General features: G+C 40.6%; 1 protein-coding gene and 2 non-coding genes across 4 annotated transcripts; all 3 read left to right on the top strand.

Moving 5' to 3' along the window:
* The first annotated feature begins 748 nt into the window (after positions 1-748).
* Positions 749-20666, top strand: LOC141914051 (sarcoplasmic calcium-binding proteins II, V, VI, and VII-like). Of its 2 annotated transcripts, XM_074805314.1 has the most exons (6): positions 749-1371; positions 1843-1872; positions 16794-16984; positions 17446-17602; positions 18002-18156; positions 18534-20666. In XM_074805314.1, exons 1-6 carry the CDS (start codon positions 1155-1157, stop codon positions 18678-18680), a joined length of 897 nt encoding a protein of 298 aa, XP_074661415.1. In that variant the 5' UTR covers positions 749-1154; the 3' UTR covers positions 18681-20666. The 2 variants fall into 2 exon arrangements, with proteins under 2 accessions (XP_074661415.1, XP_074661416.1); XM_074805315.1 differs by lacking the exon at positions 1843-1872.
* LOC141914360 (U5 spliceosomal RNA) lies at positions 12102-12220 on the top strand. Its single transcript, XR_012620805.1, has one exon. It is a non-coding gene; the product is annotated as a U5 spliceosomal RNA (small nuclear RNA).
* Positions 13180-13297, top strand: LOC141914356 (U5 spliceosomal RNA). The gene has a single exon (XR_012620802.1). It is a non-coding gene; the product is annotated as a U5 spliceosomal RNA (small nuclear RNA).
* Positions 20667-21304: the final 638 nt, after the last annotated feature.

Here is a 21304-nt window from a genome sequence, read left to right as displayed (position 1 = left end):
TTTGACTCTGAATCCAGTTCCACAGTTGTGTGGGTTTAATTTGACTCTGAATCCAGTTCCACAGTTGTGTGGGTTTAATTTGACTCTGAATCCAGTTCCACAGTTGTGTGGGTTTAATTTGACTCTGGACCAAGTTCCACAGTTGTGTGGGGTTAATTTGACTCTGGACCCAGTTCCACAGTTGTGTGGGTTTAATTTAACTCGGGACCCAGTTCCACAATTGTGTGGATACAATTTGACCCTGCGGGTTCAGTTCCACTCTGATTTGTTCCACATTATCGTAACTTCGACAGTTCCACAGCAATTTATACAATGGTTTAAGCAGACGAGCATTCAATGCAACAGGTGCGAATAAAAATAACTAATATTTTGAAACGCTCGGGTTTGAAATTCATAAGTGTCGCGAGTACCGCCGTGGGACCTGATGGCACTGTTTCATAAAAGGGCATCACTGATAGCGACATAGCGCGCGGGGACGCATCACACGCGACAGGATCAGACCAGACAAGCAGACTAGTAGAGATACAGAGAGTATAGAAACGAACGCTGCTTTTTATCTGCGCTAGACCTCTGAGCGAGAGACGCCTTTTCAATTCGATACAATACGAAATAATAGATCGCGACATAGTTTTTTTTTTTGTCGGAACAACCTATATATCTCTGCATGCCGTGTACGCATACATAGACATATAAATATATATTTGATTAGCATAATAGGGATCAAATACGCCAGGCGATATATAGCATAATCAGGACAGCGGGAATTATTACTCCACGCACATTACGGTACTGGTGTGCGAGGCGCTACCGACCGCACGTTTAAACCACACCGACTGTTTTGAAGACATTAGTCGTGCAACACTCGTCGTCTGTCTGGTATCGACACGGCACTGCTACTGCTGTCTGGGATTTATCTGAATATATAACCGCTCGCGTCCTTTTCTTCTGCCGAACCTGCGCTGTCGTCGTTTAAAGCACGAAACATCTTTTTCGGACGTGGTCGTTTTTTGTATATGATGGATGATTTCGGAATTAACCATAATTCGTTTTGTTGATACGGATTCTATTCGAACGCGCAACAAGTTCAACAGGTTTTATCTGGGTTTTTTATTTTCGAGAATTAGAATTTTTAAATTTTGATACACGCAACAATCATGGCCGCGGCAACCGAAACTAAGAACGGACATACGACCAACGAAGACGAGTCAGATGTGATACCCGGCTCGGGAATTCGCCGGAATTCGGCGGCAGGGGTCGCTTTAGACTTACTGCATATACCTTACCCGACGGATCGACCTAAATCGCCGGGTCTGAGTAAACTCACCGAGTTCCAACGGAAAAAAGTGGACTACATGTTCGATGCCTTTTTCGGTAAGTTTTTCTAATATATATGTATAATGCACGCCACCTAGCGGTATTTTCAGTACGCACCTGCTGCCCCCACCCCCCTGATCGCGCTTAGCTCACTGATCACACGCCCCCCCCCCCACCGGCTTTTTATTCAATGTTGTCTGCTGGAAATTGACGGCGAAGATTTTCCCGCTTCACCAAACGGCTTTTTAAATGCGTTTAATTAATTATATTACGCGTGGAGCTGTGCTGCCCCCTAGCGGCAAGAGTGGCTTCTGGCAAAAAACCCATCGGTTCCAGGGACTGATGGACAGTAATGGCGGCTTAGGCGAAAATAAAACGATACATTTGTTTCTCTATCCTTTCGAAAATTTCTAGAAATTTGATTTTAACTGTTTCGTGAAACTGATGAAACGGTTTTGTTATTATCCCCCGCTGCTTCGCTGTTTGATTAAATGAAATTGATTTTGTATGTTATTTTTTTGAATATAGGGTTCACACTTGAAGGTTACCACCACATGTGTATGTATTTAATGTGTTTAAATACAAAAAATCTATAATTAACCAAAAGTATGTTCTTCTCTTTTGAAACTCAACAACAACAAAAAACAAAAACAAAAAAAAAGCAATTTAGTTAATTTAAATTCGCAATATTATTTACAACATTTGAAAATTTGAATCTTTCTTCTGTAACCTATGAGACCTTTAGTGCATTTCCTTAAACAGACCCAGCAATATCATCGAGTCGGTTTTGGCCCCAGTTCCACAGTTTTGTGAGTTGGTAGAAAAATGTGTCTATTGAGACAGTAAAAGTAGTTTATAATGCGATTGTTGGGACCAGTGCAAAATATGGCGTTAAAACTGATTTGGCGGCGTCATAAAGAATGATATTTCTACCATCGAATTTGAATTAGATTGGGCCTAATTTGTTTTCTGAAAAAAAAAAATGTTGGCATTTAGCGAGCACTTGCATTAAAAACGTTATCAGCGTTATGGCGGACTTTTGATTTATAATTCAGGCGCTAAAAAAATAATAAATTACTTTTTATCTCTTTTTTAATTTCTGAGAAATTCCTTAAAAAAATCAATCTGCGCAAAATCGATGATTTGCTGGGTTTTTGGGGTCATGCGCGTTATTTCGATACTATCAGCAGCAGCTGCTGCAGGCCAATGCATCGAAATTCTTCGAGTCAGGTGCGATTTTTAAAAAAATGAACAAAACCATAGCACTAAAATACCGACATCCGCCGCTGGGATTCTCTGATGATATGTCAGGTTTTATCGTCGGTACTATATCGGGATGTCTCGGCAATTTCCGGCCGCCGCCGCCCGCGCACCGATTCGAATATCAACGAATTTACGATGACGTCACACAGATTCATTGGCCTACATTTTCTACATTCACTTTCCCACCACCTCACGTGCCAGTGGTAGCTCTAGGTATATCAACCAAATAGGGGTACAATTTAGGCTAAACAAAAATGATACCTTGTTTCTCCGCAGCGGCCGGGTCATAGTAAAATTAGTAAAATATGATAAAATTTATAAACAGTTCATTTCTATAGCGGCCGGGTCTGTTATGGTAAAATTGATCACGATTTTTAAAAAAGTAATGTACAGGGTAGATAGGCGGCCGGCCGGGTCAACATTTAAGCTCAGCAGAGCGGAGAAACAAGGTATCAATTTTTTTTAGCCTTATGGCGATTTGTTTTTCAAAATTCAGTTCCCCAACTTATATCGAGCTATGTTACGACCGCTGGCAGGTGCGGATCAGGGCTTTACCAATGATTAATGATAATAATGATAATAATGATTATAATGATAATGATAGATAATATACTCATTTGATAACTGTTTGAAATGATTTGTTTACGAAACCGTTCGGCTAATTCCGTGTCGATCGGTTATAGGCCGAACAACGTCACGGAAATTGCCGAACGCGTTTGTTCTTCCGAATCGAAATGCTTGTTGCCGTGCGACGACATATTATTTTCATAACCGTTTGTCATTGTTGTTTGTTTGTTTGTTTGTTCAATTTTTTTAAATCGCTAATTTTTTGTTCTGAATAATATCGGTGGTGTTGTATAATAATCACGTATATTGTGTTCATGTGGTTTTTGCATGGATTTTTGTTGTAATGTATAGTGTCTTTTTTAAACATATGTTAAACAAAATGAATTTTGGGGGTCAATAGTCGGTTTGCTTCGAACAGTATATATATATATATATATATATATGTGTATATTCCAATGTAGGCTTTAAGACAATCATGTGATCATATTCTATTTATGTAGGCCTATAATATGCTTCGCAGTAACGCACAGCAAAATGGACAAAGTCGCCAGGCGTAAAGGCTGTTGTCTTATTTGGAAAGCGATTATAGTAGACTCTGCCTCACTTGGTAAAAGTTTTTGGTAAAAATTTACTCAGTAAATTCTACCCTGGAGTTGTAGACAAATGATATTGATGAGTAGGGAGGTGCTGCAACCATAGACCTTCCATTTGGGTTGTGCAGCGACCTCCTGAAATCATGTCTTACTGCAGTTGAGTTGAGACTGGTAATATAGTTGTGAAGTATAGGGAGGTTTGAAGAAATAACTTCCTTGGGGTTAGAATTAATACTCTTTCCCTAACTGCGGTAAATTGGAGACTCCTAAGGTTGTGAATTGTATAGGGAGGCGAAATGAAAAACCTTCCTTGGGGTTGAGAAAGACCCTGTCTCTTACTGCAGTAAATTGAGACTGGTAAATGAAGTTGTAAAATACTGATGGAAGGAGGTGAGACGAAATACCTTCATTGAGATTGAAATACTCCATCTCTTACTGCGGTAAAGTTGTCGTGTTTTGAAATACCATCGACTGTTAAACGAAAGTCCATGGAAATAACAAGTAGAATTTGTCTACAAAATGCTCGAAAGCAAGGAGTAGGATTTTGAAATGTATTCCTCGTGTGACAAAAGCCTTTTACATCTAATTTCATTTACCAGCTGAAATTAATTGGTGTGCCGACGACATCGGTACTATACCGAGTTGGGAGAAGTCTACTGTAAAAATTGATTAAAAGAAAAAGTTTATGATGATTGCATCGTAACGTGCATGGCTTGGCTGGCATGGCCAACAAATATAACACGCTGGTAAAAGGGTGCCAAGCATTCATAAAGTGAGTTCAGAATAAGGAGGTTGAGTTAACGTCATTCATGGCATTGACTTGGAACAGTTTTTAATGGGAGATTACAGGGAGGTTGGTGGCAGGAAGGAACGAGTTCTTGAGAGTAAGATATATAAGATGAACAAAATGGCAATGTTGAGTGGTTCAAGGGGAATATGGGAAGCTCTAAGTATAGGATATAGTTGGGAAAGTCTAGCTTGGGTCGAGCACTTTGTTTAAGGTCTTGTATATAAGCGGTAAATTGGAGGAGTTGGATGAGAGTCTCTGCATCGCAGTACAACATTCAAGAAAAACCTATTAACCACGCATTTAATCCATACTTGTTTTTGGACCCAAGGATTTCGAGGTTCCTGCATTTGACCCAAGAGTATTTTGACTTCAGGATATCGAGGTTCTTCTTGCATTTAATCCGCGAGTATTTTGATTTCAGGATATCGAGGTTCTTGCATTTAATCCACGAGTATTTTGATTTCAGGCTATCGAGGTTCTTGCATCTAATCGACGAATAATTTGATTTTGCATTTTGACTTTGATGTTGAGGTTCTTCAATATGCTCCACATTATTTGCTTCGATTATTGCGTTCTGCCGGTACACATTCACAAGCGAGCAATTCATCATTAAACGCATTATTGGGCGACACGAATTTGCACCAGATGAGCCTCGACTCTTTAGACTAGACGACAACAACGTCATTCAGTGATAAATCTTGTAGCGTACACGTAGTATCCATGGTAACGGCGTTAACCGGTACGACGCTCTGTTGCAGCCTTTCTCTCCGTGTTGATTTATCTCGATCATTTTTTCGTAATTTATACGTTTGTTTACCTGAGTCGGATTAAGTGCAAGTCTAAAAATGGGACCGTTCTTAAACATGCCAAATTGGTTATAGAACCATGATGAGCTTAGACTGGTCTTAAGTTGTTAGATTGGTTATAGAGCCACAATGAGCTTAGACGGAGAGGGAGAGGGAGAGGGAGAGCCGGAGAGCCGGAGAGCCGGAGAGCCGGAGAGCCGGAGAGCCGGAGAGCCGGAGAGCCGGAGAGCCGGAGAGGGAGAGGGAGAGATTAATAGTTGGGGATTTGCTCGATCTGTACGTGGTGCAATACTCTATCAGTCTCCACTTGCTAACAGTAAAATTATATATGAAACTGATACCATTGAGATTCAATTTACATTTGTGTATTCAATATACGAGATATGAGAGCGATTATGTATTTGACTGTTAAATGATGGTCATTTTGTTGCACTATTGTTGTACCCTATTTAACAGCTGTTTAGGTCTTTATATCATCAAGTAAGGTCTCTATTTCATCAAATCATAGGTTTCAATATCATCAAATCAATTTGATGAGATTTTTTTCATCTTGCAATAGGGATTAACCTTGTTTATCTATCTGATCGGTAGATTTGGGTTGTTATACTTCTACAGAATTGTCATAATTTTCAACAACAAAAAAAAAAAAGATATCGAAGGCCTGTTCTTTACAGGAGTAATAGTCACTATTTCTTTTTATAAATGCCATATTTGTATAGAGGGTTTATAAAAGCCACGCGGAATCTGGTTAACGTATTGAGATCACCTTTTGTAGGAAGATGGTTTCAACTTTACGCGATACACAATAAACTACTCATCATTAACTGTGGTGTATAATAGCAGCCGCTACGATCAGGGGACAATAGTTCAGAGGAGACACGTCTTTATGTGTGTATATATAACGGGGAACTTTGGTTGCATCGACCTCTCAATAAATATATGTATAGCAAAGCTAATTTTTTGGTTAGTAGGTCTGTTGTTAATAAGCCACCGCCTGAAATAGGACCGCAGCGCAAATTACCCCTTGATTTCATGAACGATAAAAATTGAAATTGTCGCTTGCTGGTGATAAGTGGTCTCTCTCTCTCTCTCACTCTGTATGATTGTACATATGCGTTCCAACACGTAGGCTGCAATGGATGGGCGAAAAAATCTGGTAGACTGAACAGTGATTCTATATCAGAGTGGGTGGGATTGAGTGGGAAAAGGTATAAAACAGATGAGAGATTGGGGAGAGAGGGGGACAGATAGAGGGAAGATGTTATCACTGGTAGAGTTTGATTTCCTCAGTTGATAAGCGAACCCACAAATTGATGAGGTTTATATTAATCTACAGTATATTTCTAACGTTTCGAAATTTTAATCGTCACTGATTCGATGCATTCGCCTGATGATGTAGAGTTTGATTTTCGAAGTTGATATAAAAAGCAAACCCAAAATTGATGAGGTTTAGAGATAAATTCATTTTTCTTACGTTTCGATGTTTTCATCGCCAGAGACTCGAAAATGATTGGAAACTTCCAGGAAAGAGGGGCTAATTTATACTTAGTACGATATGGAGGAGAGATAGGGAGAGTTTGGGATGGTGGGGACTGGAGATAAGGTTCTGGAGAGAGGGGAGAGATGGGTAGCTTGATCGTACATGTATTTTAAGAAATGGAGGGACGATAGGGACAGTGTGGGGGGAGGGAAAGTTATTTGAAGGTAACACGACTAAGGTGCTGATACCATAGCTGTGAGGGGAGGGGAAGTTATTGTCATTAGGGTGCTGATACCATAGCTGTGAGGGGAGGGCAAGATATTGTCATTAGGGTGCTGATACCATAGCTGTGAGGGGAGGGGAAGTTATTTGAAGGTGGCGTCACTAGGGTGCTGATACCATATAGCTGTGAGGGGAGGGGAAGTTATTTGAAGGTAACACCACTAGGGTGCCGATACCATAGCTGTGAGGGGAGGGCAAGATATTGTCATTAGGGTGCTGATACCATAGCTGTGAGGGGAGGGGAAGTTATTTGAAGGTAACGTCACTAGGGTGCTGCTACCATATAGCTGTTAGGGGAGGAACAGTTATTTGGTGGTTATGCAACCATAGCTGTGAGGGCGAGGAGAGGGAAATAAGATAAAGAATGGTACTGTGAGCATACGGGTGACGAGTCGATGAGTGGAGAGGGTGAGGGAAAGGGAATTTATACATTCACATATATACGACCGATTACACTATTGAAGACCTATCGACTCTTCAACAATATTGTTGATCTACTCGAATCTCTGAAAACATAACCTCGATATTAATATCTCAGTAAAGACTTGTGTTGCCCGAGAAGAGCGAGAATATTCTATATCAATTAATATGTGTCATATGACTTTTAGCGATGTCGATCGACTTTTTCTTCTTGTGAACGCTTTATTTGCTAAACGCGCGCTCTCGATACGCGAACCCTCACATTCACACTTGAATCCAATAATATTAGTTTTTCATATCTCTTTCCGAGAACCACTTCCATAGTTTTATTTGCTAGCGATTTATTGAGTTTTATGATTTTTATTGAGTTGTATCGGTAAAGTAGAACTGTTCGAACTGTTTTATTTAGACAGATCTAGGTATGGCGGTATGAATGGGAAAAGGTTCACTCATCCCGACCATTCCGGTCTCCTTTGCCATTGACTTTCTTTAACGTTGGCCTACGACAAATATACACGTAGATGGTTTATAAATATACATATATAAAATATAGTTTTCCTATTTACGGAACCACGAACGATTACCCTTTTTAGCAGCTTTAGAGTCCATTGGGACTGTCCTCATTTATATATATTATATATATATATATAGAAAATCGAATAGACCTGTAATTTTTCATACCGTTCTGACAACGATTTTTGTCCAAACACGATTCTTTTTCGCGATTGCCATTTTTTTGCATCGACGCATTTTAACAAAAACGAAAATAGATTCATGCTCATGCACACACTGCGCTGACGATTATACTGTCTTTATTAGATCGAATCAACATTGAAAAGTTCAGTTCTTCTTATATTGCTTTTTGAAAGGCGCTGCACAGCACAATGTTGTGGTCGCGAGCACTTTTTACCAGGCTTCTCGCTGTAGATAATGCATTTACAAAAGGTACACCTAATTCATGTATTCATATTTACACGCATAGTTTGATTCACGGTGTGCTGTATGGATTTCTAAATTTGCAGTCAAAAATTCGGTTCCGTTAGAACTTGAAGTATCGTCTGTTGAACTTCAAGTGTTTTATTATTCATTTGTTATTGAAATGAACGTCGCACGCGTGACCCTCAGAGAAATAAACTTTGACTAACCTTTAGTAATGGGGGTTGGTGAGCTTAGGGGTTCTGGGAAAGTTATCTGCGCTACTACCATAGCTGTGAGGGGAGGGGAAGTTATTTGAAGGTAGCACCACTCGGGTGCTGATACCCTAGCAGCTGTGAGGGGAGGGGAAGCTATTTGAAGGTGCTGATACCATAGCTGTGAGGGGATGGGGAGAATTTTCTATGTGAACTACAACTGCCATCTTGTTTTCCTTAGTGTGGACTGGGTTTATATTGAGCTTGTTCCCTCAGTAAAGACTAGGTTTAGCTTGAGCTTTTCCCCTCAATGTGGACTGGGCTTGAGCTCAAGCTTCGATGCTTTTAGAGGTGATGGCCAGACGGTACAGACTGTTCCAAATTCACTCCCAGACTCAATATGACTGTCGTCCCAAGGGAATCAATTGTATGCGTTATGATAAATGTCTGACAGTTTTGCGACCTCGCAATTTCATCCGCAAATTATTCTAATTCGAATGATTTGATATGTAGCCTATTGCATTATACACCAAACACTACTGAAACAGACTCAACCTCTTTACTTTTATCCTGAAATTAATTCTAAAATACTGAGATTGCTACCGGTCTACCAGTCATTTGTGAAGTTATGCTGTGAGCAAAATGTTTTGCCAAATGGTCTGAAGAGATTATTTCATTGGGGATATTTCCCTTGAAAATCTGATCGGTTCATTCGTCAATGTTGTCATCTGTCCGAATGCTTACCACCGTAGACGGCAAGAGTTTCAGCTATATCGTTAAGTATATTCTGAAGACACGATATCTATAAAACAGGAGTCTTGTGGTTGACATTTGACTATATAAGGTTTGAAATGAATTCATTTTAACACTGATTCTTATCTAACCTTAATGAAACTGGACACCGGAGTTTTGAGATAGTAGACTGCCAGGGGATAGATAGAGCACGGTGTAAGTTGTGCAGATGACTGTCACTGTCTGCGGTAGTGTTGTACAGATGGCTGTCACTGTCTAGGGTAGTACTGCACATCCTATATCAATTTGCATACATACATTCCATATAGATACATTGCTTGAATATAGGTACGTGTGTTTAATGCAAATCATATTGCAATGCATATATGGATAAACACAGTTTGAATGTGTTTGTTTGAACAGTGAGCATAAGCTGATGAAATGCTGAGAGTGAAAGCTGATATATTAAATGCAGTAGTAGTGAAAGTTGAATTCTGATAGGTGGGTCCGCGTGCGTTTCCAACTTTGGCGACATTCGATTGGTAACAACAATATTAGCCGTTTTCTCTTGTTTTATGGGTCGTTAGGGCCGTCGTCATAGATACACTAATTTCACCCGCCTCAATTATTATGGTGTGTTTTGTTTGATTTAAACCCTGGTTCTCGTTCGCGTCAAGGCCTCGCATAAACAACGCCGTGTTTAAAAAAACACCCCGGATAATCTGGCTACTAATGATATATCAGTGCTTTAATTGTAGTTTATAGCCGCAATTATCGGGGTTGAATTGACGGCTAACAGGCCACACATACATATACACAAACAGTAGCCTGGGGATCCTTTAGACCATGAACAAAAAATACAGGAACGTTTTTTTGTGTGTTGAAAAACCTTTGCTACCAACGCCATTCTAACTAGCAGCATGCATTCCAAATGCTCAGACAAGGCCATCCTAAGTAACATGTAGCCCTTGATACATGGTTATCATCTTTCCCATGTCAATCATAGTCCTAATAATTCACCATGTAGTGAGCAAGCCCCATCATATCCAGCATTTTTATGCTAGGCCATCGTATTAGATGAACGTATCGCAAGCTTATGGGCGGCAAAGTGTCCGACAAAGGCTGCAAACTCATCCATCTCGCCACTGCATGGGGTGACGCTGGCATCCTGGATGGTGGCATGAAGCCGATGATGCTCAAGTTGCCTCTGATCTTCACAGTGAGCTTATCATAACTCACAACATTCCTCAAGTGTATTGCCATACCAAACGATGCATTTCATACCAGGCTGAGCCAACCCAACGTGATCAAATAATGGCATAGCCCTCTCGTTGAACATGGACAGAATCACCCGGCCTACCCTGTTGATGCCACGAATTGCCAAACTGCTTAGAAGCCCTAGGTCCAGTATCGTTAGCAGGTTGTAGCCGAATAATTATCTGCCATTAATTGCTGCGGTTTTATTCTCGTACTGTAAAACACGAATGTTCATTTGTTTGGCCTGAACAGATTAGCATTATCGCATTATTATCCATTGTATAGAGAATATACACATAGATAATGCATTTAGAACTACATCAGGAGCAGACGATATTAGTCGACTTTTTATCCGTTAATGTCAGCTAATTATATATATTCCGACCCGGTTAAAAATGCTTATTTGCCAAGTACGTCCTACATTACAGTTGCATCATCATCAGCTGCATCATCATCAGCTGCATCAGCATCAGTTGCATCTGCATCGGTTTTTTCTTCTATCATCACTTAGTCCTCAATCATTGCTTAACATCTCATTTCGATGTCGAGTTGCATCAGCATCAGTTGCTGTTGGGGGAAGGGAAGTTAATCTCTCAAATGTTCTCAGATCTTTCATTCATTACTGAACATCGGAATCGTCATCCCAAATTCCTGGGAAATTTGTTTGAAGGTATAATTGTGGAGGAAAGGGAAGGCGAAAGGTTGTGTGTCATGTGGATGAAGTTGTTGGCACTATGTCTGGTGGCATTTTAATATCGACATTTTACTTCGAATGGCTGGCCCAATTCTGACTAACTTGACGTCAAAAGTTGATGGGGACCCAGTCAACAAGCGAGGTGACACCTTTACAGTGAGCAATTTAGGTCGAGTGATCTCTTTGGAGATCAAACGATCACTTCATATTGAAGGTATATATAATGTACTTGTGGAATGCCAAATGGATCACTTTCACTACACTAGAGACCACTCCTTTCTTCGCTGGATTAAAAACCCAACCAACAAGAATGAAGTTTCGAGATCAAAATTGCTGTTTATTCATAACGCGATCAAAGAGTCGGGAAGATTATCGTGAACGGTTGGACGAAATCTTGACAAACATTCTCTTGTTAAACTAGGCAATCGAAAGATTCGCAATGTAGGTTGACAAGTGTCATTGTTAGCCGAGCATGTCGGTCGGAGATTTACGGAATTTACCGAGTACTCACGGAAAGCGCGGCATTATCTGTTTAGCAGAGTGAAAATTGACATTATCTGTTACTAGGACATCATCATCGTTTGTCTATTAGCTCAAGATAAACGAACATAAATGGAAATAAATTTGCTAATAGAAATCTGACGAAATTGTTGACACCGATTTCGAGGTAGAAAATGTCTAAATAACTTTTTAACCATTTTTTGCAAAATCAAAACACCGTTTATAAAGGCAATGGTTTCGGGGTATAAATACCTCGAGGACTGTCAGCTGAATCACTCTGGTTTCTCTTCAACCGCGTTTAAATCTTTCGCCTTTTACTAAAGATTTCCGTGGAGAGGAACAATCAATGAGTCTATAGACTTATTTTTGAAGCCCTCCTACCCAGGAGGGTAACCTTCAAGATAATATGAATACCCAGCTCTTAAATTCTGTCCCATTGGACACCATGTCCTGATTATCGTGGACCAGCATCCACTCGGCATCGCTATATCTGGAGCCATCTTAGATCTTGGCGTCACTTAAGTCCAGTCTAAGACCATTTCGGTGTTATAGTCGATGTAACATTTTTCTACCAATCTAAAGATTTAAGATCACTATTGGACCACTTAAGTCATGGCAATGGACGTATAAACTAGATATCTAGTTTATACGTCCATGGTCATGGCCCAGGGTTTGTGTTTTGTCCTTCCAGTATGGGATCGGCTTCTCAGCGTGACTACTAAATTAGTCAGTATCCGCTTGGCATAGCTAGATCTGGAGCCATCTTAAATCTTAGATCTTTGCGTCGCTTAAGTCCAGTCTAAGACCATTTTGGTGTTATAGACGATGTAACATTTTACTACCAATCTAAGGATTTAAGACCACTATTGGACCACTTAAGTCATGGCCCAGGGTTTGTGTTTTGTCCTTCCAGTATGGGATCGGCTTCTCAGCGTGACTACTAAATTAGTTACAGTACTCTAAGACTTGAAGAATATAATATCAAACACTTTAAACCTACCAAGAAAGTTTAAAAGATTAAAAAACAAACGAATTTTATTTATTCAAAGCACGGCGTTTCGAACTCTCACAGCAGATCGTCATCAGTCGTCACACCTGAAATGTCGCGCTTTTTGATTTTCATTTTGATGAAATAAAATTAACTTTAGATATTTTAAACTTTGAATAAATTGGGTTTTAAACTAAATAAATTGGATTTAAATCTGAGTAAAATTCCAACTGAACTCTGTGGAAACTTCTGACTTTGACGACAATTTGGTGGTAGAAAATATTCATATTATTCGAAAGTAAAACACCGTTTATAAAGGCAATGGATCCGGGGTATAAATACCTCGAGGACTGTCAGCTGAATCACTCTGGTTTCTCTTCAACCGCGTTTAAATCTTTCGCCTTTTACTAAAGATTTCCGTGGAGAGGAACAATCAATGAGTCTATAGACTATTTTTGAAGCCCTCCTTACCAGGAGGGTAACTAAATAAATAAATCATTGCAACTTCATTCATAATTGAATGGTGGTAATGGCTGTATAAGGTATTTGGCCGGCGACATTTCTTGCCAGCTTGTGAACTACGTAGATACGCCTAAACCATAGACACGGCCTAAAGGTCTTGATCTCCAAGTCAGATTAACCTAAAACGTGTAACAGATAATAGAATGTCATTTTGTGCCAATTATTCATTGATTCGTCATTTCGACTATAACCTAATAGCCATCTTCTTCAGGAATGTTGTGGTTTGAATGTGCAACAGCCGCTCAAACCCGGTTCTTAAAAAGTAGTCTTAATCACAGGGTTTGTCATAAGCTGTTAGAATAGCTTTATAACTAAGATGGTCTTAGACTATTCTTAAGTCTAAGCCATGACATTAGAACCGGGCCCCAGATGGTTTACTTTAACCATATCCTCAGGAATGTAGAATTAGTCTAAGCCATGACATTAGAAACTGGAACCGGCCCCTTAAACCATATTTTGAGCAAACTACGGTTCAAATTCTCTACACAATTTCTGGTACATTCACATTCTCGTTGTCTAGAAGTTCAGTTGCTTGTTTAACGAACGTCTGTAAATTCGTCATGGTTTCGTTGTTGCCGCTGTTTTCGAGTTTTCGCGGCGCGAATTCCCGAACGGGAATCACCGAAAATTTACCATCACTAGTCGAATCGACATACGTCAATCGATAATCGACATTCGTTATCGAAATTCGACTTTCGAAAACTAAATCGGTCGTATTGACATTTACAACAGTAGTGGCGCCACCTTTTCGCAGCTCGTGGTCGACGCGAACAATGGCGGCGCCTTTGAGCATGACGATGCCGTGGTGCATCTTCGCCAGGAAGTTACCGAGCGAATAAACGACTAAAGAGTCGTCTGCCCTGTTCCAGATCATCGGCTGCAACACGTGAGGATGCGACCCGATAACGACCTTCACCCCTAATTCGTTTAGATAGTCTAACCAGTATTGCTGATGTAGTTTATCGGGATGTTCCTGGTATTCCTTGCCCCAGTGAACGACGGCCACGATCGCGTCGACCCCGGAGTCCCTCACGCCACGCACGTCGTCGCGTATCCTCTCTTTATCGAGATAGTTCACGACGATAGGGGGCGATACATGTTCTGTACTAAGCGGGGATCGTTTCGTGTAAGACAAGATGGCGACGCGCATGCCACCTTTTTCTATAATCAACGGCGAGTTTGGATCCGGCGCGTTGGCAAACGTGCCCGTGTGACGTAGACCGTAAGCGTCTAACGTTTGTAGCGTTTTAACGATGCCTTCGTCGCCGAGGTCGGTAGCGTGATTGTTGGCAGTTACTAAGACGTCGAATCCGGCGTTACGTAATGCTTCAACGAGTTCAGGTGGCGCTGAAAACAGCGGATGAGCGTGATAATTAGATTTAACTTGTCCGTACGGTTCAACACCGACGACTACCTCTAGATTACCGATAGTGAAGTCCGTGGCCGACAGGTGGCGCTTAACGTGTCTGAAAGTATATATGGGAAATGAATAAAGGTTCAGAGAGTAAATGGTAGTCTATTGTCCATCGCGGTTCTATTGGCAAGTTTTATACCAAATATTATTTAAGACCGTTTTTAAACCTTGGTATTGACCACGCCAAAACCCATTGGATAAGCAACTAACCATACCCTTGGGTGTTGAAACAATTATTTGACCTAATCCAATCTCTCCCCAAAGTCGATCGTACGATCAACTTAAGCCCATTCCTGATCAGCTTCGATCGAGAATTGTCAAGAGGAAAAATGCAATACCTAAAGATCGGATTGAAGTCGTATTTAGACGTGTTTTTGTCGTAAGCAGATTTCAAAATGGCGTCGTGAACCATTATATCTCCGACAAATGACAGCGACATTTTCCTAACGACCTCTGAACTACCATTGCTGCGACGACTTATCATCGAGACAGTCTCGTACCCTCGCCACCAGAACGCGTACCAAATCATCGCATTGACAATAAGGATGGTACTGATCAGGATTATCATCCTCCGTCGTGGGATATACACGCACGCGACCATTAGCTGTTAAATCATTATTGAGAAGAAAAGTGAATATCTATGTTACATTTAAAGGAGATCACAGAAGGCCTATCGGTTTCTTACTTACAATTGCAGGAGGTGTGTTTCAAATATGAAAGTCCTCTTCAAGATGATTATGCTCTGATAGTTCCTCTGCTCTGATAACCTTTCCCAGTTTCACTTGACAACTTTTTGTTCTTGATCAGTATGCTGCCAGTAGGAAAGTCACTCTGTACAGGTGTAAAAGAGGCTTCTCTTGTCAATTGTTATAATTTTCTGCCAGTTCAAGGTGAGGTTTCTCGTCACCTATAATACTTCCATGTTCAGCTTCTTTTTGCTGCTGCTGATGCGGTTCGGTTTTGCCAATGAACGTTCAAGTAAATCTCTTGTTGTGGCTCGTTGTTGTTATTTGTACGATCTCTAGCCAGTTGAAGACGGTATTTCCTAATCTACTGTATTCCCAAGTCCAGATTCTTTCGTGGTCCGTATTGCCTTCTGTCAATCTCGCCACTATTGAAACCATTGAAGCTTTTTTTAGCAGAACTCATATTCCATCCTCCATTCTTCTTGTATCTGCAACGGCCCTCGCTGAACGCATCTCTACCCACACTAGCCTCAGGATCCTCTTCGGTGCAGTCCGTCCTAACTTCAATGTCATAAGCCAGGTACCGGAATGCAATGATATACTGTTGGCTGTAATGTCGGGTTCATAGTAAATGTCAAACCCTGCAGTTTTCCTAGTGAAAACTGCCATCTGCCCTTATTGTTTGTACAGTATAAAGCTGCAACTAATTTTACACGTACAATGTATTCCAATGTGGGTCGCCCTTATCGTTATATCTCTATTCAAGATTCGATAATCATCCGATCCCCATTAAGCAGATTTTGCACTGAAATGCAGTTCTTGTCGACAGGTTCCCAGTCAAGGATAGACATGTTTTGGATTGAGACGCGTAATAATACTGATTAAGGTCACGGAATTGAACGACAAGTCGCCACGGATATCGTCAATAGACCTTACTACCTAAGTCAATATCATTAAGCGGCTACAACAAGGCTACGTAAAGTCTTCTTTAAATGGCCTTCCATATAAGTAGGAAGAAGGGCTGGGTTTCATAGATGTCGAAGAAAAATAATCCCTGGGAACATTTTGAAATTTGTTCAGTTATAACCATGGTTTCTTATCGTTACTATGGTGCTTGTCAGCCATATTGAGGAATTACCCCTAGGGATAACTTTGATACTCAGTCTATGAAACCGGGCCCAGGGGTAGAGGGCAACGCACTCTTACAAATATCATGTCTGTGGGTTTGGTTGTCGGTTATTATGGGTGCGTCCTGGGAGAAGGTCGAGGGGTGTCGAAGTTAGGATAATCTTTATTCATTAGTCGACCATTTCGACATACGCTCTCCTCATTTACGATTCCATTTTTCTTGTAGCCCCATCTGACGGCGATACGGTGAATCATAACGACTTCTTCCGATTGTTGAAATTGGCAACGAATATTCGACAATGGTCGCCGTTGAATCCGGGTTTCAAAGATTTCCAGAATCGAATCGCCAGCATATGGGCCGGACTTATAAAAGGCACATTGGTTTACAAAGCGGTTAGCAACGCTTTAGTCATGAACGTAAGTGAAACCTCCCACCAAGAAGAGGCGACCGGCTACTTTGGTACCAAAATCCAACTTAGGCTTAACAAATGGATACGTTGTTCCCCCTAATCTGCCTTCATAAATATGACGTCATCAAATTGATATTGAGCCTTAGAAATCCGATGATATCATAGTCATAAATGCAACCACATTCACCATATTTATTTGATGATGTCATATGGCGATTTATGGATGCAGACATCTTTTCAAGAAGTGTCGATAGTTCGTAAACACTAGTAGACAATTTGATGATGTCATAGGGGGATTTATGGAGGCAGCCACATTCGTGGAAGGGTGTTTGTAATTCCCTACAAGAAACAAGAAAATGTAGAAAGCTGCAGCTGTAGATTTCGGATTTTATTGTCGAGCCTTAGACTTTCGATGAAGTTGATGTTGGATATTTTCATTGGGACATTAAATCTATTTTGTTATTTCAGATTGGACGAGATGAGTGGCAGCATTATTGGGGAGATTTCGTCGAGGCGGCAAAACTGGCCGGTGACAAGTGGCCTGAAACGTCTAAAGACGGCAGAGTTCATTACCAGTGCCAAAAAGATCTCAAGGATTTCATGTTTAACTGCATGGATGTAAACGGTAAGTCGAGATACGTTGCTACTGTGGCAATTGAGGATCCGCTAGGAGCGCTGCAGTGAAAATGTGTCTCTCTAATAGCGACATCTATATATTTCTCTAAGGGAAAATTATGTATCTGTAGTGTTCACACAACATTTACTGTGTAACTTGCCAGTGTGTTATTAACGCTAGGTGGCTATAGTGTGAAGTCGGTTCTCCACCCGTAGTCACAGAGAATAACTGGGGAAGCTAATGCGTCAATACAGGATCCACTAGGCACACGAGCGTGGAATGTCCCTATAAATGCAATGTCACTTTAGTGCATCTAAATGTCTACATTACTTTAGCTAAACGGCTCCACGGAGCCTACAACAGCCATGCAACCACTACTAAATTCACAAATACGCCATCTATTTGCAGGAGATGGAGTGATCGACAAAGAGGAATATAAGTTGTGTTTGCAGGCGTTTGAAATACCGGATTTCGATATCGAGGACGCGTACGAACGATTGAGTCGATCGATTGGTATGTTCGACACCCCGCCGTCGCCTAGTAAATACTCCGCTACCAACGAGGTATGTGTATCATCCAAACTTTAAACATCACCCGCCCCCTTCCTCTCGGCAGGGATTCGAACCTGATGGCATTGAGATTGCCACGGTACGAAACCCTGCACAAGTTTGATGTTAAGTGCCCTTTTTGCCGTGATTTGACATAGAAAGTGCCCTCCCCAATAATAGTCAGTTCCCTTATTCCCTGGATCCGCGCCTGGCTATGGAATCCCAGAGCTCAGTTTTAAAGACTGGTATTACTTTTAACCCTGGGGTTAACTCAGCTCATTATCAATGGAGTTAACCCCGGGTTAAAGGTAACACCAATCTCTAAAACAGGGCCCGGACCAGGTCTCTTTATTAGGGCTCTAATTGAATGTGTTTATTGTTTATCGTTGCAGCCAGTTACACCGACTACGCCTTTGAGCCCGAGCTCAAAACTCAAAATCACAGAAGACCGATTTGAGAAGTTGTGGTTCGAATATTTGACCAGCGCCGTCGAAACCGAACCGGGCAACTATATACTGGGAAAACCGTTATATACGTAGAGCACGCGCGCGCGCCACCTAGTGGATTACTGTCAAACTGCTGATTATGAAATTCTGTTTAAAAAACGCGATCGGTTACTAAAAATTATGCATATAAATTGTATATTTAGTATCGTTGCTTATACAAAGTGGTATTATTTAAAAACAACCTGCTTTCTATGCGCGCTGAGCGAGACTATGATGATAACGGGGACGTCGTCCGATGCTGCCATCTGGTGTATAAATATGGAATCAGTTGCGCCGTGTGTTAGGGGAACTCTGTTGTATGGTTATTACGGAAACGCTGTGAACTCGGAGGGGGGCTAAAGATATGGAGACGTGAATTTCGTATAAAGTGTGGATTCAATTATGCAAAGCATTGAGAATATGTGTTCATAGCCCTTAAAACACATGTGTTGCCACCTAGCGGCTGATAGTGCAATTGAGACCTTATGCATGATCGCTATGCTTCTTATTAGCATCTTATTTATTAATCAATGCACGGATAGTGTGCGGGAAGGAGAGGGGGAGAGGGTACAGCCTTAGCAAACGCATAGCAAACGCCATTACGAAATTTCGGAGTCACAGCACGGGGGTCGGTTTGATAAGCGAGTACCATGGTACAGGTGGATAGTTCAATGTTAATCAGTGTTTTAATACCACGGTGTACAATGGATAATTAACTGTTCCATGATACAGGTTTATAGCTTAACCTTAACCAGTGTTTTAGTGCCATTGTAAAGGTGAATAGTTCATTGTTAATCGGTGTTTTGATACCGTGGTAAACATTAGTCTACTGTTCAAAAATGAGTTCCATGATACAGGTTGACGGCTTAACTTTAACCAAAGTTTTAGAACCATGGTACAGGGCCAGTTAAATTATGCCATTTTACAGGGACCAAACAGTTTGGATGGACACCCTTTGTCTGTGCCAAATTCCCTCTTAAAACTATGGAACTATCAGGGACTCGATGATGATATATATTTCTATGCTTTCACTAGTCTCCTGCTAACTAAACCGCTATGTACAATGATAACTGTTAGATATTTCTCCACGCAGCGAGCTGGCCACTTTCTCTCTTACGGCTTCGCACTCGCCATCTAGCGGTGTTCAATAGCACTATAGCTTGTAGATCAATGTGCCGTGTATTTAGTAAACCGCCGGATATATTTCAAAGTCTTCTTTATAAACGAAACTATGCAACATGAAAGGAAAAGAAAAATGACCATGATTTTTTTTCTCAGATTTCATTTAATTAATGACTAAACAAATGACAAAAAACTGATGTAGCACAAAACTAAGTATTTTCTAAACAAAATTAGTTTGTTTTTTTTTACCGCATTTCAATATCAGTTATTGATGGCTATTTGCGGGAGAAAGGCTGTGAGTTCTAATTATTCAGATATCAAAGCTTTCAATTATATAAAATGTCACCCTTTGAACGTAGATGATTCTCAGAAAAATGTGGGATTCGAACCTTAATGCTGAATAAATTAAGTAGCGAATTAATATGCAAATAAGCCTCGCGTGGCTCAGTTCACAAAATGGATGATTTGGCACTGAGTTCGAACCCCTAAAATAAGAAAAAATAGCGTATTTCTTTTCTATTTTTATCGAAATTAATCATAAAAGTAAATTATTGTCCGAGGCAGCCCATCGATATATTGTCAATTTGTTAAAGAGTATATTTTTTGAAAAACCAAGGATCGATTGATTGAAAGATGTTCATTATATTTGTGGGGAAATCACGTGGAGGGTCCGAAAATTAAAATTCATAGAGATTAAATATTTAGAATAATAATAAATAAAGGAATAATTTGGCCCGGTTTCATAACTTTGGCACGAAGAGATCATATATAATTTTTGAAAACGATGTTACTTTTTCATTTTTAAACCCTGCTTATCTATGGCGCCATCTGTCGGTTGAATCTGACACTGACAATAATAATAATTATTAATATGACTATTAACATAGATGTAACGATGTTACTGGGAATAAAATTGTTTGCTCAAATTTCGTTTGCTTTTTTAATTTATTGGTTTTTTCTTGTTGGTGCTGTAGTGTCCGGACGAGGGCTTGGATCGCATCCCTACACCCTAGATGCGAGACGATTTTGCCGGGCCCACTGGGAAATCAGAAAAAAATCTAATTGTAGGGCATGGTCCATAGCTACTGCACCAGGAAAGCGGGTCTTGATTTTTTGGGCCTTAATACAACGTGTAATGCGCCCCAGATTCTACCGGTACGGTCTATTGGACGCGGACGCATGCGTGACATTTTTTTTGTCCCTGCGCATCCCCTCGCAGAATTGCGTTAAGATCTCGCCGAACTTTCCAATGTTCAATTTAAGCGAAGGATTTTGATTGTGACGAGTCCGAGTAGAAACACTTATGGAGTCTGAGAAGACGGCGGGGTTCGACCCCATTCGAAAATGTTCGTGGGGACTAAAGATTAGGATTTTATTTCCTCACAACCATTAATTCTGTGGCACATGGAGGGAGACCGTAAAATATACAATATTACCCAACAACAGAAAACATAAAATTGTCCTAATAAAATAAAAACAAAGTTATTAACGACACACTGGGATTCGAACCTACTCGCACCTGGCGGTAGATTTAAACAATTTAGGTCAACTATCGG

The sequence above is a fragment of the Tubulanus polymorphus genome, chromosome 12 (assembly GCF_964204645.1).
Source record: "Tubulanus polymorphus chromosome 12, tnTubPoly1.2, whole genome shotgun sequence".
NCBI classification, from domain to species: Eukaryota; Metazoa; Nemertea; class Palaeonemertea; order Tubulaniformes; family Tubulanidae; genus Tubulanus; species Tubulanus polymorphus.
This window is presented reverse-complemented; position numbering and strand designations above follow the sequence as displayed.